This window comes from Cygnus atratus, chromosome 2 (genome assembly GCF_013377495.2).
Source record: "Cygnus atratus isolate AKBS03 ecotype Queensland, Australia chromosome 2, CAtr_DNAZoo_HiC_assembly, whole genome shotgun sequence".
NCBI lineage: Eukaryota > Metazoa > Chordata > Aves > Anseriformes > Anatidae > Cygnus > Cygnus atratus.
In genome coordinates this window covers 14,871,844-14,891,457 of record NC_066363.1, presented here as the reverse complement: position 1 = coordinate 14,891,457, position 19,614 = coordinate 14,871,844, and the positions used below count along the sequence as shown (strand labels likewise).

General features: G+C 36.1%; 1 protein-coding gene across 18 annotated transcripts in view; it reads right to left on the bottom strand.

The window, feature by feature from the left end:
* PARD3 (par-3 family cell polarity regulator) overlaps positions 1 to 19,614 on the bottom strand; it is a 445,585-nt gene that overhangs the window by 14,299 nt on the left and 411,672 nt on the right. For all 18 annotated transcript variants that reach the window (XM_035545279.2, XM_050708750.1, XM_035545284.2 and 15 more), the window contains one exon: positions 1,927 to 2,047. In XM_035545279.2, the coding sequence (XP_035401172.1) occupies positions 1,927 to 2,047 (121 nt within the window). The remainder of the gene's footprint in view (positions 1 to 1,926; positions 2,048 to 19,614) is intronic.

Genomic DNA, 19,614 nt, shown 5'->3' with positions numbered 1-19,614 from the left:
TAAAGTAATACATTCTCCTTAAGAGAGAGGGTTATGGTTCCTTAACACCGAAATGACTGTGAACTGTTGAAATGGATGAGATCATTGCTTTATCCTTTCCAAGCACTGAGATCTTGAAAGCCTGGAGTACATGATGGAAAAAAAATTATAATTCAAAAGTACTCTGGGCCAATTTTTTTAGAGTACATATCTAAAATAAAACATTTGGTCACCTAAATACTTAACAACAGCAGCTCCTACAAAAGCAACAATGAGCTTCAGAATTAATATTAATACATTAAGCTGAATTAGTCACTTTGAGCTCATTTGCATGATCTGTAGAAGGGGAGTAAACAGAGAGATCCCATTTGTTTGAATAAGAGAAAAAGGAAAGGTCAGTGTTCTGACCCACAATTTAGGAAATTATTCCATTCCTAAGGTAATCAGCCTGTCATCCAAATAATTCCCTACTCGCTCATTACAAGAAACTATAATAAAAGCTAAGTTGCCTGTCTAAAGTTGCTATGGCATTTAGATATACAACAATTTGGCCCGTGACCTTCAGTAGTTAAGTTCCCAAGTCTTCAAGAGTGCAAGTTTTTCTCATAGACAGTTTTCCCAAGAACACAGCTCAAATCTCTCATTTGGAGAATAAACAGCAGTTGATACGCATAATGGGAAGTACCTCCTACACCCAGCCCCCCTTCTTCCAAAAACCGTTACACTATAACCAAGATGAGCTATCACATTATGTTCACCACATCAAATCAAAAACATCTGGTCATAAAGAAAATGTTTATTTTATTTATTCAATTTCAGAGAAGGTTAAGGGTTTTCTAACACGGGAAGCAAGAAGCCTATATTCCGATACAGCATGTTAGGTCATTTAGGGATATATTTACCTTTGTTCCTCTCCGTGCTGCAAGTTAAAAATACCACAGTTTCAAGTTTGTGAGTTTAAGATGGACAAAGACGCAAACACTCAACAGGTCAAAAAATCTTCTATATCCACCATAACAGCAGGCAAAGATGCATATGCATGATAATGTTACCTGCGTTGTTCACAGTGCCTTCAGACACAGAGATGTGGATCTTTGGATGTTTCCACCTTAGTCTCATGTGCATTGTAATGCTAAGTAGCTCTAACATCACCTACACTCATTTTGGAGATGCGAGAAATTCTACAGCTGTCATGATACAGCTTCTGTTTACTTGGGAATGTGAGCAATTTGTTCACCATCTTTACTGCAGAATTTTGAAACAAAAATACAATACAATATTTATCCCGCATTTAAAGGATCCTAATTTAGGATACGTAATTGATTAAAAAGCAACAGTGATTCATTCAATTATGTTAAACAAGATAAGCAGCATGGATTTACATAATTGTATCACTTTGCTAGATCAGATTGAACAGGATTTAAATGATCAATTAGGACATATATCTCAAGACAGAAGAGTCTCAGCTAATGTAAGTGGCAAAGTGGTGTTATTGTGAGGCATGCATCTCTCTTCTTTTTTGCTGTGAAAATAGATACCTCTTCCTCCTAAGGAAAAGAACTAATCACAGAGATATTTCTTCAAAGAAAATACCATCTGCAAGTTTACATGATCTTTCTAAATTATTTATCATTGGTATGTGTTTTATTTTTATTTTCCTAGAAAATTTCAGAATAATTGATATTGCTTTTGAGGCAAAAAAAACATGTAGTAACTCACAGATTCAAGGGTCTAAACACAGAGCAAATAACACTATATGCACAGAGAACAGATGGCTGAAGAAACTTAAAAGTGAAATAAACATCAATGGAACAAAAATGTGGCCAGCAGAATAGGCAGAAGTCTGGAGGCAGAGGACTGTGGGTCCACACTGCCTTGTTCCCAACCAGAGCAGGGAGAGAGGTGGTTGGTGCAAGTTTCCAGATTAGGCACACTCTGTACACTTACCCACGGCTGCTCAAAACTGTAAGTACGTCTCCTGTCTTCTACGTCCTCATCTTGTTTTGCTTGCTGAAATTCTTGTCTCAGGCGCTGTATCCGGTCATGATTGTTAGGAGTTGATCTGTTGCTAAAAGAGGGAAGATAGAACTGATCAATGTACTTAGGAACTGCCACCTGTTACTGTAGTTTCCTAGCCAGACACCACTACTGTATGGGGGTACAGACTTAAAAATAATTTCCAGGCATTCAATATAAAAACCTTTATTTTTTTTTTTATTATGATTAATGTCATTTGACTTATAAACTTCAGACAGTGTAAGGATAGGATGAACGAGCCTATTGCTAAAAATCAACAAAAGTTACTGGCATCTTTTCAGTACATGTTACTCCTTGAAATGAAGAGGAATACATGTTACTGTCAGCCTTAACAAAGAGGAAAATTACAAGAAAAGTGCTAATGATCTCTGCTACTGAATAAACATGAAAGATATTTCTTTCCTATCAATAAACTGTAGCACTGCCACATCTTTATTCACATCAAATTCATTACAACGTCTGAAGGCCTTACCTATACAAAATTTGATTATTTTTCCCAATCAATAAGAGCTTGTCATCCCATAGCTCTGTTTTTAACAAGTCTTTTAAGCTGATCAGCCTGAAAGCATCAGAAGGCTCCTGGGCCAGTGAGAAGCCATCCCCCTGGCAGCACTGTGCACAGGACTGCATTCAGTATCAGACTGGCTGCTGGCTCCTGTTCTGCAGCCGCTGGTGTGCTGGGGAGGGCTCAGCCCCAGAGTTACCCTTATGGAAAAGTACAGGTGAATCCTCAACTCTTCAAAAACATAATTTTTTCCCCGATGCCTATCACAGGTAATCCTTTTTCCATAGCTCAGGTTTATGTGAAACTATGGTGAAATATGCACAGGAGTGGTTTATCTCATGGGGCAGAGGGAAAAGGGATTTTTATTAATCTCATTGCCATTTTTCCATCTGTGCAGCTCTCACCTGACCCCTACAAACCACACCGTATTTCAAACGTTAATGTGGGAATCACAGGAACTCTGACAAACAGGTAATGTTATATCAAGACTAACCAGAAACATTTTAGTCTCTTATTATGGTCTTTTTAACCCCCACATTTTAGTGTTTATTTCAAAAGAGATGATGAGGAATGGTCAGCTATTACGTTCTTTCGAAAGAGAAATCTACAGGGATGCAATGGAAAACAATTCCATAGATCCTTGTTCTGAGATACAGGGCACAATAAAACAGAGAATTAATATCCCAGGTTTTCTGTCACATGAAAAGAGACAATTCTGGAGTCCATTTGTGACTGTTTGACACATCTTTCCAGACTGATGGGTACAGTAGATTGGAGGACATAGACGTTTGAAACATTACCTTCCACTCTTTTCAGTGACATTAAATTGAGCTTATCATTGCTTGGTTAGCCGAACAGAAAAATTAGCATGGTTCTAGCAAAGAAGAATTTTTAAAGATTTTTTTTCCTATGAAAAAAAAAAAACAAAAGAAAGGAATTTGGGTAAGTGAAGAAAGGAATTTTGGTAAGTGCTTTTTATTTATTTTTTTGAGCCTCAAGAAATGTTTTATTTATAGGTTAGGTCAATTCTATGTTCAGATTGCCATTTTGAAAAGTACAGCTAAGAAAGCTTTATTTAGAACAGGTGGAAATGAGACATTATGGCACTTTCAAAATTTCCCCTTCATTGTAGGTGTTTAGCTAATTCTATTTCCTTAATTCAACTTAATTTTGTGGAACAGCTTATCTCTCTTTGCAGTTGTATGTCATGTAAATTCATTCTTTATTGTCAAATTCTGCCCAGCTTTTCTATATAAGCATTTGTTTTTCCCCATGCACTGCTATACACAGCACTTTTAAAAATGCAATCATCACAATCCAATCCAAGATGTGCAAAATATTTCACAATGGTTTGTTGATTTTTAAAAATAGTATTGTTAATCTAACAAACAAATAGTCCAATACATTCTATACACACGGTGTTTTTTATAAGCTACATTGCATTTAAAATTAAGTGTTAGTATTTGAGGCATAAGAACATGTTTGAAGGAGAAATGCCCTTGAACTTCAGTGTGAAATTACTAGCAAAGCACTGTACATAGACACCTTGAAGTACTCAAGCTGATCGGTAAGTAATCAGTCTTTCAATCATGTTTATTTCACACTCTAAGGGATCACAATGCAAATGTGACACTGGAGTGTCACATGGCATTCCATGGCAAAGAAAAATCTCAAGGAAAACCCTAAAAAGTACTGAACAAAAGCCTATGCATCATAAGGAACAGACATATTCTACCCGCTCCAAAAAGGGCTATTGGAAGGGTTATTACAGAAATGGTGACTTCTGTACCTTTTGTAATTGTTATTAATGAAAATAATTACATCAACAGAAATAGCAAGAAAGTGGATAGTGTCCATGCCATGAAGCTAAAATGTATGTCTCTTGTAGATAACCAAATGCATGAATTTAACACCCTTTACAGTGGTGAGGCAGAAATAGGACGGACAAGAAGGGTCCTGGGATTTATGATTAACTTGTCTCCAGACCTAAGAACAACTTATTCTAATGACATTAAAAAAAAAAAGTCAAGCTGATGTAAGAAAAGTTATTCAGAGTTATTAAAAAGGCTTGATAATAGAAGATAAATCTTTTAACAATAGTTCTATTTTATCACAAAAGCAAAGGACTTGACCCAAATTTAGAAAATTGCAAAAGAAGTGAATAATAAAAAGGAATATTTCACAGAAAAGAAAGAGCTAAATTAAAGGACAAAGCCACTTCTGTATCTACTCAAATTTCTTTTCACTCAAAAAGTCTGAGACACATGAAGTGAGGTCAAGTGAGCAGTTGCATAATAATAATAAATAACAAAAAAAGTTTAAAACATTTTATTTAGTAGAGAAAAAGGGAAAAGGAAGTCAACTAGGGTCTGAGATACCTTTAAGAAAAAAGATTATTTAAGTCTTAGACTTTAGTTAAGGTTAGTTGTCTTTCATTTCCATTTTCTTCTCAATCATGTCCTCATTCTCTTGGTTAAACTGTTCACCTGTGAACACTTTTCCCACTCTTTCCCACTCTTTCTTTTTTCACTCTTTCCTACCAGTGAAGGTTTGCACATCACTATCCTGGCCTACCATGTTGTCTCCTATTTCTTTCCATTTTCTTTTCCATTTCTTTCCATTTCTTTCCATATTTCTTCATCCAGTTAATTTTATCATTAACGCCTTTTTTTTTTTTTTTTTTTTTTTTTTTAATGTACTGTCTGTCTCCTACTGCAACTTTTGAGGTCTTCTCCACTCAGGAAACACGTGGTACAGCACCTTGATAATTCATTCAAACCCCAGTCAACACTTACTATTTTCAAAGGGAGGGAAATAAAGTTATCATAATTATAATAAGATAATTATAATAAGAAGCAGGCACATTTAAAAAAAAAAAGTGAAAACCTAAACTTTATTTATTTATTTATTTATTTAGGTTTTGAGATGTTCTGTTTCGTTTGAGATGTTCTGATTTGTTTGAGCTTTTCATTCAAAGGAACTGAAAATCTGAAGGCAAATCCACTTCAAAGATTGCTGGACTACAAGTGGGAAGGAAGGAGGTTAACTTGAAATCCATCCAAAGTTTATTGAAGATTTGACCTATGGTAATGTTAAAAACTTCAGCAAAACTGAAATTACAGCTGTCTACAGTAACCACAGCTTGCCTAAACAGTACTTCAGTTATGAACCTTCCCCTAAGATTACTTAGGATGTCTATGAACTTAGAGAAGACAGTTAGCACCTCCTGGCATGAGATATAAGCTATGTTTTTCTTCAACATGTTGTCATAATTAAGTGTTCTTAAAAGAAACAAAAAACAAGGAACGGCGTTAAGGGGCAAAGTAGATGGGGTGGCAAAGGAGCTGGGTGTTATTGCACCACTTCTCTGTTCAGCACCCCATTGCCTTCCATCTGCAGATGGCACATTTTACAATCAGCTACATCGTGTGCTTTAAAACATACAACCACCAGCATGGGCTAAAAATGCAACTGTAAGCAAGGCTTAGATAGGCAAGGGCTGTCACATATTTCCAGAAACAAGCAGCTGTAGCAATGACCATCAGAGTTTCAGATCATTAAGCAATGTCTCAGTGTGATGTCATGCACTGATGTACAGAGTTGTAATGCTTTCAAAACAGACAGATTTTCAGTGTGATAAAGTAGATACAAACATGCTACTGAACAGGGATGACTAAAGCTTTGGAAAAAAATTTATTGGCCTGAAAAAGCATAGAACAGGGTTTTAACAACATCACCAGGCAGTTACAACATGACTAGAATAACCAAAAGGTTACTAAACAAACAGCGTTCTTTACACCTTGAAATCTTCTAACACAGATTTGAGCTGTCAGGGACTCTCTGGTCTGACGGGCTGCTTAGATCTCTGGATAGCAGTTATAAAACACAGATGGGTTCTTATTTACTTCAAGCTAGCAAACAAATATCACCTGTTTGTATAAAATAAATTTCTTTCTCTTTGGACAGATAACTTGCGTCACATTAAAAATCAAGAGCCGAATGCGAATCTACCCATATCTACAGCTACAAAGCAGCAGAAAAAGAGCTTATTTCCAACCCAAGGAGGACTAACACTGTCCTTACTCTGGTGGCTGTCCATTAGCTGGCACCGTGCACACTTACCAAAGTGTGGAACCAGTTGACTGCCTACAAAATGGGCCCCTTCCTTCTGGCTTGAGCAGGATGAAAACAGCACAACAGAAAGCAGAGTGGTGATAATCTAATACAAAGGCTCCTGCTACATTTAATGAAACTCGAGCACCCTCTCGCCATGGTGCTTACTCCAAGCAGATGGATTTCTCTGTTTCAGATGGCCCTTGAGGGCGGATAAACAGAAACTGTCAAGTTGTTGCAAAAAGCCGTGAATGTAAAATAAAATGAAAGTATGCCCTTTACCAGGCTTAAAGTTAGCACTTTACTGTACTGCACAGTCTGCTGGTCTGTTCACCTTAAACAGACTTGTTAATCAGTGCTGACACAGACGACTGTGCCCACACACTGCAGTGTTAATGATGGCTGAGCAGTGATGGACGTCGCACTGTCTCCTTCCTGCCAGCACATTGGCAGAGCAGGTTGGCCTTTTCCTACAATTTTGTTCTATGGCTTATTTTCTGACAGCTAAATACCAGTCCTCAAGCTTAAACTATTGTTGGTTGTCTCCTTCCAGTGTGCTACATACAATGCTTCTCTGAGACACCAGGGAATCAATTTTGTGTGAACACACCGGTATTAACACGTATGGGCACGACACACAGACAGGACTGACCACAGCCAGCGTCATATAGAAGAGCTGTTGCGTGACTACAGACTCACTACAGTCAGTTTGAGAAAAAATCAGTTGAGCAAGAGATGAAATTCGTTAAGACTACAACTGTAACATGGTGCAATTGTACTTGTAACATGAAAGGAGGCACAGAAAGGTTTATCCTAAACTACTTTTGTTTTTCTTAAGTGTCAAAAAACTTATTGGGAATAAGGAATTAAAAGGTGGAAGAGAAGTGTGAAAAAAAAAGAAAAAGAAAAAAGAAAAGAAAATGTATCAATTACAGAACTGCAAATAAAAATAGCTTCTCTGAACAAGCTTCATTAAGTTTTATCAGCTAGTATCTTGGGGTTTTACACTCAAACCACAGGTCATAAATTCACAGTAAATCCCCCATATGTTCACCAAACACCTGAATTCAATTTCTCTTCTAGTTGTAAGAAACTGAATGTGCTGCTCAAATTAATTATGCATGCAAAGTTAGCTTCTAACAAGGGCAGCTTCTTGCATGCTGAAGGGTATACATCCTATCTGATTTTTTTTTTTCCAGATCTTTTTCAATCTTGGCTTATTTCTACCGTTCAGGAGGTTATAAAAACCCTTCTCTCCTGCCACTGCATACTTGCTGAAATATGAATGAATACAGAGCATTATATATCTCTTAAAGTCTGCAAGTCTTAAATGCAGCTAAATTCAGGGATTGGCTTAATGTGACAGACGAGATCTAACACATTACCTGCACATATACCTACACACTTTAGCATATTAATTCCATCAAAACAAAGATTTAAAGCCTAGGATATATGTCAACATATATGAATGTGAAATCAGCTCTTTAGGAAGTTTTATGTCATTTCCAGTTTACTTTCACAGCGGTAGTCATCAGCTCCAATAGCAAACACACTACAAAGAAGCTCTGCAAGCGCCCATATGCAGTTGCTTCCTTCAGTGGCTGAAATGTCGTTTCAGATTTTGACATTGAGATTGGTTGATAACTTCACACTAATTTCAAGAGAGTATATCATTAAAAGTCAAAAACATATGTGTCTATTCTCAGGGCTAAAAAGGTAGTCTCAAATGCTGTTAATTCAGCACTCGATTCAGATGTGATAGCCATAAACAACGCAGAGGGATGGAGCTGATGGGGAGGTCACTTCACTACAACAGTTTCTTCAAACTCTCCAGACAAGATTTCACTTCAAGTCCCTATGTGGCCATTCTGTAGCAGGGACATCATTTTACAAACAGTGAAATTTGAAGAATGCACCCAAGACCCTTTTTATTGCCACCATCACTCTTCCTTATTAGCCTGTCAGAGCCTGCACACCGGAGACAGAAATCCAGTCTTACTTTTCAGGGGAATTCTTCTACTAAAAAGAAAAGCAGAGATTTTAGGAGTTTGCTATAAACATCTGAAAACAGACACTCAGCTGCTGGGTTATCACGCAGTCTGAACCTTCCTTCAGAGCTGTTAGACTTTGCAGATACAAGCTAAGGCAATTTTCAACTACATAAAACTTGTTACAGCTGTTGTTATAGGGTATTGCATTTTTGAAGTTAACAAAATTAAAAAAAAAAAAAAGGAAAAAAGAAAAAAGAGAACACCACATATAACCTAAACAAAAATGTGACATCTAACTGAGAATTTCATATCAAAATATTAGGGAAATAGCAAAACCACACCTACAAAGATTTAATAAATTATGGGAAAAGAAAATAATGTTTAAACTCTGATCAAGCTAAGGAAAAATTAGTATTTTTGATTCTATCTGAAATAAAAAGTTCCATCAGAGGCAGGCAAAGAAGCAGGCTCTGATCTTATAAATTTCTTCTCATCCTAACTGGAACAGACAATGCTGGTTCCAGTGCTGTAATGTCTGATAAACATCCACAATTAGTCATCACAGAATATTTTGTGTCAATACGAGGAGGCTTGCCTGGCCCAGTAATACAAATACATTTAACAAAGACCACAGAGTATAAATCGTCTCCTGGCCTAGCTGACCATTCCTGTGCCAACAGAAGGGATCATCGGAGTGATCCCAAGCAAGCTTCAGGTGACGTCGGCCATCGTCTCCAAGATAATCCAGCTGCTTTGCTGGAAGCTATTTAGGGAGCGTTCCCTCTGATCACCTCTCCAGATGAGACGTAGGGCAGAAATTTTCATCAGTGGAGCTGCAGTAGGCAGTCAGGGAGCGGTAACTTCTTAAAGCACACCAGCTATTTGCAAAAAGAGACATCTGCCTGTAGCCAACACCACCTGGATAGTGTGAATGTTGTTACACAGGGACAACCCAGCTTACTCCAGCACACCTTACATGACTTCAGCTATGGAAACGTGGTGACAGTTTACAGTATAAAATTTGCTTGACAGCCAAATTCTATCCAACATTATCAAGCGGAAAAAAAGCCTGTGTCTTTTCATGGGTGGATCCTGATTGCACCTTTTGATGTGAAGGATGCACTGAAACTGAGTGACTAATATACTATCTTTGTAAATGGCGAAATTTAGTTTCATTCCAATGCCAAAAAAAATCTTTAAAAGGTATTTAGGTCTTGCTTAACACACTGACATAAGCTATACTTGAAATAAATATATATATATATATTACGTTGTTTTACTTCTCTTTAACTACAGATAAAACCTTAGGAAATAGATTTCAGGGTGTTGTAACTAGCAAAATGCAACAGAATGTTTTTGACTCATAAGCATTTGCCCTCACTAAAAATGACATTTTTATTTTTAAGTACAAATAGAACTACAGTATCAAGCAGTACATCACTAGAGAAACCGTGATGTATAGGCAAAGACATCTCTTTAAAATGCCTGAACATTTAAAAAGATCATACATTACACAAAGTTCACGTGGCATCCACAGTCCCTAGCAGCAGCTAATATAGTTATGGCATAATTATTTCTGTTCTTTGACAGAGAGGCTATTGCATTATAAATCTCCAAATAATATTGTGATTGATTTTACATTACATCTTACTCTAACGATAGACTAATTTCCAAGTGCAAAATGAGAAGTTGTCCATTAAAAACAAACAAACAAAAATGACTGGCCTAAGAATGCCAGGGCTAGGTCAAAGCTTCGTGAGGTTTCAGAACTCTGAAACTTGGGAAAACTCCCTCTGCTAGGAGCATCAGTAGCTGATGAGAAAATCTACATAAAACACAGAGAAATGTGGAATCACTGTTTTATTTTTGGTGATAAATAATCTGCAACCTCTAAATAAAACTTTAAATCTGAGCTTATTGGTAAGAATTTCATCAGTTAGTGTCTGTGCGTGCAGTTTCCCCTATGACTCAAGTATGAAAAAATGAAAATCAAAGCTAAGATTGATTAATTCAACTGGTGCTTAAATTCACATGGCTGGTGCCTTCTTATGAAGTTGATCACTAAGATTTACACTGACTAACAAAAAAAATAATTAAGAGTTTTAATTAAGTAATATTCATATCTGGAGATAAAAAATCTTTATGATATCTTGTAAAACAACTGATTTTTGGATAAATTCTTTACAGCATTTTACTGTAAAGATGATTTTAAAGATTTTAATAAATTTTAATCATGCATTACCACCACACATTCTTGATTAACTTAAAACTAGAAATTGCCATAAAGTGATGGTCTGAGAGCTATTAAAAAAAAATTCAATTCTAAGCAAGGACAGACAAGAAAAGCACTTGCCTTTTATCCAAAAATTCACTAGGTTACTCAGGAAATCATCTAGGATTCAGCTTATACTACATAATATATTTGTAAAATATTTCACTTATTTTTCCTCTTGGAAGTGCTGAAAGCATCTGTTCCTCTGGAATTATTTTTTCAGATGTACTGTGCAGGATGCTCAGTAATTGCCGATGGTTTGCTATGTTTTGAAACGCTGGATAAGAAATACTGAAGTCTTATCTTTATTATTCTTGGGCAGCTTAGTCTCATCCCAAGCACTGATTTCAGATACCCAAATGTGTGTATTTCAGTGTAGAATAAATACAGTATTTACTTGTAATACCATTTTATTGGTTTACCAAGACAATTAGCCTGATAAAGGCTATAGGAAAGCTAAATTATTTACCAGGAAAAGGTAAAGGCAGGATTTTTGTCAACCAATTTTATTCAACTAAAAGGTAGGTGTGATGTTAAAACTAGATATCTAGGCCCTTTGTGAGGGAAATATACAGGAATAAATTACTCCAGGGTGGAAATTCACAGCACCTGTCTTAGGATGCAATTACTCACCCTTGAGAGCTCATTAGTTCTCTTCATTGACGAAGAAGTGTAGAATGACGAGCTCAGACTTCAATAGGTAGATTTAGACAACTATATGAGAGCAGATGAATCGTACCCTAGATGACTAATTTGGACTCAAGGTAGATGAAAAATGAATTCTCCTGAGAAAGTCTAGCGCCAGCAACTCCTGGTGGAAGGTGATAGTCAACTGGCATGGCAGTATAATCTAACCACTTAGTCATTAGGCAGGAGAAAAAATTAGAATAAAATTTTCTCCCCGTCTGTGATCCATGGTCACTCAGCCTCTCTGTATTTGAGTTCACATATCTATAAATGGGCAAAGCGATTCTGAGAGCCTGCATAAAGTGGGACCAAAGGACATGGTTTAGTGATGGGACTCGGAAAGTCAGGCTGACTGTGGGACCTGATGATTTGAAGGTCTTTTTCAGCCTAGTTGATTTAATGTTTTTGTTCTATTTACTTTACTACAATTTTACTGATTTTTACAGAGTATACAATGCTACTCTTTGTAATTCAAATTTATATTTCATTATATATTTAATATACTTTAGCTTTTGGTTAGCCCTGAAGTGGTCAGGCAGTTGGACTAGAAGGTCCCTTTCAACTGAACTACTCCTTTATTCTAGTCTATTCTATTCTGTTCTATTCTATTCTATTCTGTTCTATTCTACTCTACTCTACTCTACTCTACTCTACTCTACTCTACTCTATTCTATACTCTATTCTATTCATTTATAGGGAAAAAAAAAAAAACAAAAACAAACAAACAAAAAAACACAAAGAGTTTTAGTTTCTGAAACATACAGACATATCAGTCTTGTCTGAGATAAGCCAAGGATTGCAACATAACAGCTTCTGTGGTTAGGATCTCCTTGGTACAGATCATTTGTATTTCAACTTTCATATTACATCAACAAATGCTACAAGGTTTTTTCCAGTAACATAATTGCCTTTTTTTTTTTAGTAAACAGAAAGAAATGAAATATGTATAATAAGTAATTCTACTTAGTAATTCAGATTTATTTTGCATGATATTGATGTTATGTTACAAAGTTACAATGGTATCATTTCATGTTGTTATTCTTACAGTCTTCAGTTGATAGTTTCACTTTGACACCATAATGGTGTCTCTGGGGATTTTGATGACAATATGTTTTGACATCATGTTAAAATATATCCAAACTGATATCACTTTATTTTGTCATCTTTACATAGTTTCAGTTGGATTTCTAAGATACTGCTTTATTCTGACACCATTAATTAGGAAGATTTTAGCCCTAGTGGCAAGAGCTAAAAAAAAAAAAAAAAAGTTTTGAAAATGCTAAGCACAGCTGCACAGCATGCATTGCTGCTGTTGAAACTTGTACAGGCCAGATATCCCAAAATATAACAGATTAGTCACATAATACAGATCAACAGTCAGATCATAAAAACATGAAAATGTTTTTTCTTCTAGAGCTTGATAATAAATTTAATAAATGGTACTGTAATTCTATTTCAGACACTTCAGGCAGGAGGCCCAGCAGCTGACATGCTGCCACAAACCAGAACCTTCTGTTGCCGTTGGAGTGTCTGACGTGCGCACACTTCATGATTCCCTCTATAGAAACCAGAAATTATTTCGTGCATGCTATTAAAATGTGAGATTCCTAACTCATAAGCTTCACTGAAATGGAAATTGCTACATACGTAATTCTAACTGAAGAACAGCAACGCCAGTTCCAATACAGTGCTCTGAAATGCAACGTCAGAGTTGAGCCTTAACTAGCACAAACCTGTCTAGTCCCATCGAATCCAATGAAGACTTGAGAGTTTACAGGCATCTCCAGATCTGACCAAGAGTTTTGAAAAGGTTTTAAGGGAAGAAATTATGAATAATTGTGAGTTTGGGGCTTCTTGTTACCAATACTAAATTCAGGGATTGATTTTGAAACAATTTGCTACAAAAATGATCTGGTAAGTTATCCCTGGGCTAAGGATGCATATCACACCAGTTTGAACAAGTCCACATACAGCAGTATCCCCCAGTTTCTTCGTTCTGCTATTTACTATTTCTTGAATCTTCTCTACAATGAATTAAAGAGGAACTCCAGGGAAATCAACACATTACATGTACTGAGTATATTTATTCAGTACCGCAGCCCAAGTTCTACTTACCAAAATGATTGCTGATAAAATCTCTAATTTTAAACATTAATGCATTAGATTTCTCTACCATTCAAATCTGATCAAAGGGATTAAAGAATTTCTCCTTTTCCCCCCACTCTCCTAAAGCATAATACTTAATAGAAATTGCTTGTATTATCGTATTTCAGACATCAGGCTAGAACTGAGACAATCCCTTGATCCCAGATCATGAATAAAGCATTTAATGGACTGTACTTGTCAAAGGACACAATAAGCATTTGATCTACACAGTAAACAAATGTCTGTGAAAAACAACCCCCCAGAATAAAAGTTTGCCATTGCTACTCATTATTTAAGATATTTTCCCTTCATCTTTTATTTCAGGATTAAGACTCTAAAGGCATTGCCAGGATGACAGAACCACATTGAGATGAAAATAGAATTTCTCAAACAGTTGATAGCAGCAATGTATATTCCAGGGAAACAACTAATAAGTCCATATAAAGTTCATACATAATGACTTTCCTGTAAAAGGAATTAATTGTTACAACACCAAAAACTGTATAATTATTAAATGAATGACAGAAGGCTATGTTGTACTCTGACATTATAATACGCTCCACATCTTCTTTAAGAGATTCCTTGGGGTACTTCCAGGGAAGAAGAACTCCTGCCAGCAGAACAAAATGAAGCTACAGAAATGGGAGCATGTGTAACTGTGAACCCAGTTGACCCGAAGAATTTGCTACATACCTACAAAATGCTCTTTCATGATCCCAAAAGACAAGATGAAATATTACAGGCAAGTAACAGCAGCTATTAACATAAGCAATACTGCAGAGCCAGTTCCATTTCATGCAAATTATAGACTTGTTTCTACTGGCATTGACCATTCTTCACCAGCAAAAAACAAATAGGCTGAACTGTCTGAGATGCCTATATAGAAGAATATGGGTCTTTTAACAAATGTTTGTATTTATTAAAAAAAATGTATAAAATATTTTTTCTACCTCTTGAGTTTAAAAGCTCAGTGGGTATTCTTCAATTACCTTAAAAAATAGGAATTAAATTGTTTGTTTGTTTGTTTGTTTGCTTAAATATATATATTTTTTTTTAATATAATGAGCTTTATTAATGCAATGAGGTGTTACATGAAAGACTAGTGAAATACCAACACAAAACTTCACTGGTATTTATGATTAATCTCTGAAATAAAGTCATGGTGTAGTACTGTCTCTGTAGTCCAAGGGTTGTATTGTAACAGCTCACATTGTATATTTTTGTCACATGTGACTGCCATGATGTTGTAAAGAGGTCAGTAGTATAAGACACCTGACTTACAAATGGTATAAGAAAGCTTGTGTAAGCACTAGCTTTCACTGAAAATGTCTTCTCCCCTACAGGTAACAGAACTCCATGAGTATCTATGGGAATTTTCAAAATGAACTAGGCAAGACACAAGTTCCAGAGAGCAATTTGTATTGCTATGATGCTAACTCAGATAAAGTTCAGTTCCCATGAATTTTCCCATTTGAACTGCACAGTGATTTGCTTTTCAGGGAAACCAAACCCAGGAATTTAAGGTTACGTAAGACAAGAATGATATATATCCTTAGGAAGCAGGACCAACAAAGATCTGATCTTTTTTTGCCCTTCAAATATGTATCAGGTGGATATAAAGGAGGATCGTGCTAGAGCCCTTCAGCCCCTCCCTATCTTCGCAGCAGGCAATACTGACTTCAGACACCCCTACAGAGGATGGAAAGTCAAGGAAGTCACAGCAGTTCAGGACAGCCTTCTTTTCCATCATTTTTGTTGCCACTTTGAAGCAATGTAGAAGCATGAGCAGATCCCCAAAACCGCTCTCCCAAACACAAAATATGAGTTTCTGAGCACAAGATAAAAGACTATCTTCTTGCAGGGGAAAAGTCTTTATCCTTCAGCATGAAGATATGAAGGTATGACAGTGACGGAAAAATAAGGATCAAAGGAGCTTTTTTTTTTTCCCTCCTAATCAAGCAATATAATTTTCAAGCCAATGGTACAAATAAAATAATAATAGCCCCAAGACTTACATAAGGCCTCCTCCTTTCATTCTCCTGTCATCTGAACCCAAGACAATCAAGGACAGAGACACAAATCTGGTTATCTGATTACATATAAGCAACTATATTTCCCCAGGTTGTGTACAGGTAATTGCTTCCTTTGCAAGGATTGTAAAAGCCTGTTTTGAGAGAACAATACAACTCATTAGCTCATGGTAAAATAAACCAAATGGCATGTCTTATTTTGCAGCTATGGCTCTATTACTAGTGCACAATTCAGGTCACATTTTTCCTGACTCTATCACTCCTAGTAAATTACTTGCACTTGATGTAGAGGAGCCATAAAATGTGCAGAAAACAAAATTTTGGCCATTTTAATTTAAATCCTCATAATGGCAGGTCAAATTTATGTGAACTCTTTGGTGAATTGGTTCCTTTATTAGTACCCAGTTTAATTCAAATCAGAGTCTTCTACGGAAGATTAATTAAATATTAATCAAAAGTCCAGGGCAGTCTATTCTTCTGTTCCATTAACCTAAATGTGACTCTATACAGAACCACAATGACTTTATTTTTTTCTGCACCTTATTTTAAAGAAGATTTTTAGATTTTTTTTTTTCCCATTATGGTGCACCTCCTTGTAAACGCAGACATGCTATTTGCAGTGTGTATTTTAAAGGTCATGATTTCTTTTCCCTTTCCAATTAAAGCTGCTCTTAATCACAATTAAGCTTTCAAGAAACAATTAACAGTAGTCAAAACTTTTCTCCATCAATATGTTGAAGAGATGTACAGCGTGCACCCTCTATTACCACTGGTGTCACTGAACTAATTATGTGATGTTAAGGTTCACCTTCTTGGGTGTAAATTTTGGGTTGAGTTGACACTAAAAAGAAACATCAATCTATTAGGAGATAAAACTTGTTCTGCAGTAATGGAACAGCTGTGTATATAAATTTATTGCAGCTTAATGTTCTCACACATAAAGCAATTAGAGCTTTCTGACAGACAGACTTGCTAAGTATAGTGTGTAGCATATAGTAATATGCAGTTACAGGCACAACATATTTAAGATTGATCATATATATTCTGTACAGTAATATTCACTTCTCCAGCCTCTCCACCCTAGATGTGCTCTTAATTAATAAAAATGTATTCTTATAGTCATGTGAAATTCTCTGTGGAGAAAGCTTTTCATGACATGTCATTTTACCCCTGGACACCTCTGTGCTATATTTGGCTTCTACATCTGCAGGAATAGATATGGTCTGGTTCCTTTAGGTAGGCTTAATTAATTTATTTATTTATTTTCACACAAAGGATAATGAAGAAAACAGTGTTGTCATCAGATTGGTTTAAAAAATGCAAAAGTAAAACCATATACAGTGTTCAGAATAAGCACCTTTACTTCTAGAACAATAGAGTATGATCTCATGAAAAAACCTGCAGCCATCCAGCACCATTTCCTCTCATCATGTGCTCTCTGCTACATTTAGTTGCCATCAAATAGCCTTCAGGATATTTTTCCTGCCTTCCTATCTTCCCCACAAGATAATTGTGTTTAACTTAAGCCAAGGACTGTGGTTTTGAGAATATTGATCAGGAAGACTAGAAATGGAAACTGAGCATTATGGAGCAGTTGTGTTCCAGACTAATGGTATATGACACCTTTCCTAATCTTGGAAGCTTGGGATATGTTAGATATTGAAACATTTCATTCTACAATTACCTTAAAAGAGGGTATAGCGAGGTGGGGATCAGGCTCTTCTCCCAAGCATCAAGTGATAAGACAAAGATATATGGCCTCAAGTTGCATCTGGGGAGGTTTAGGTTGGATATTAGGAAAATTTCTTTACTGAAAGAGTTTTGCAGCATTGGAATAGGCTGCCCAGGGAAGTGACTGAGTCCCTGGAGGTCTTCAAGAAACATGTAGATTTAGAACTTAGTAGCATGGTTTAGTGGTGGACTTTAGTACAAGGTTAAAGGTTGGACTAGATGATCTTTGAGGTCTCTTCCAACCTGAAAGACTCTATGATTCTGTGGATAAGTGGATAATTGAGACAATAATTTTCCAGTTGATGGCTAAATATTTAGTACCGATTAGACTAAATGGAATTTTCCAAAAGAAAGTTCTGAAAAAAAAAATCATAATATGTGGAGGTACAAATGTATTATTTGCTTTTACTTCAAAAATTCCTAAGAGACTTCCTGTTTATTTAATAGTTCAAAGTTGTTCCTTGCCTGATTTCAACACATTTACTCATGAACAAACACATGTACCTTATACTATACATCACACTCATCCTCCATTTTAGTACATTCATACTATGCTTGCATTTATGTGCAAACCTATTGGCTGACTGGTGTGATGCACCTTTCAAGAGTCATTTCTTAAATCTTTATTTAGAAGACTAAATCAAATGACTGGGAGATTAGTGTTGTAAAATAGCAGCATGACTTTTTTAGGCTAGGATTCTCAAAAATGTTTCAGATAACTACTGTGTTTCATCCTAGGTTGGAGCTGATCTAAGTGTTCGCTGCTATAGGGAAGTGCTGCCTTCCACAGCTCAATGTTCCCATCTCAACCTTGAGCTACAAAGCACCCATGAAATCTCATGGCTATCCAAATCAAGGAGCTGAATGAAAAATATTACTTATTTTCTTTACTCTTCTTCTTTTACAGGATTTGTTTTCAGAAAGATCTGTTCCCTCTGACCGTGAGCAATAGCATCAGAAGGCACATGGGACACAGGAAAAAGCAGAGATTTTTTTTTTCTTTTTTCCTCCACAGGAACTGCTCTCTGTGGTATTACACACCTTCTGTACATCAACAGAAGGGGATGTTACACTCCTCTGGCAGCCTTAAGGAAGACAGGGTTAAAGCAGAAGAGGAACCTACTAGAGTAACTCTGCACTTAAAGGAAAGAGGAAACTCTGGAAGCACACTTGGTGGTATGAAGTCAACAAATCAGTGCTGAGGTGTTCAGAGTTCATTTAAAATTGAAATCCTTAACAACAATTAAAACTGAAATTTATGAAGTAGGAAGATTGGCAGGCATCTACTTTACATATGTATTTTATATAAATTACAGTGCAGTTATTTTTCCTTGCCAAAACAGCAGCATGAAACCCACTCTGAAAAGAGGGAAACTGCACAGCAAAATAGGTAACAACTTGAGCTTTGATGTTGCCATTATCATTCTGTCATCAGAAATGCATGATAACTCGATGCCAGGATAACAAGATTTTTCATTTCACTGTCATTTCTGCTTTTGTCTCTGAGATGTGACACAGGTCAGTGAATCTGAGCACAGAGCAGAAGTCAAGAATTTTCAATTCTGACAACTCTGGAAAAGCTATTCTTAACCTCTCCCTGTGGCAGCTTTAGGAATTGCTATCTGAAAAATCCAACAATATTACAGGGGTGCTCTAAAGACTAATGGTTCTGCAAGAACCCTGAAGATGAAAAACTGACAACAGCTTAAATATTCTCAGTTAGAGCATGTTTGTAGCATAGAAATTGAAAATAACTGGCAAAAAATTGTTATATTCATTATTATTGTTATAAACAAATTTTGAGCTACTATTGACATTTAAATCCCTTATAAAAAGACTCTTCTTATAAATTAAACCATTTCTGCAGTTTCAGACAATTTACTCAGAGAATAATTAATTCTTAACAAACTTTTTAAAAAGTACACCCTACCTAATGTTTCTTTCATGATACAAATAAAAAGCTAAATTATGAAGCAATGGCTTCTTTGTTGTTGTTTCTTGCTTTTTTAAAAAAAACATCACCCATCCACCATACTAAATAGAATCCTTTCCACTCTGCTGACAGCTGTTTCCCAGGTAACCAACATAGCTAGAAGTTGACTTCAAGCAGTGCAGGGGAACCAG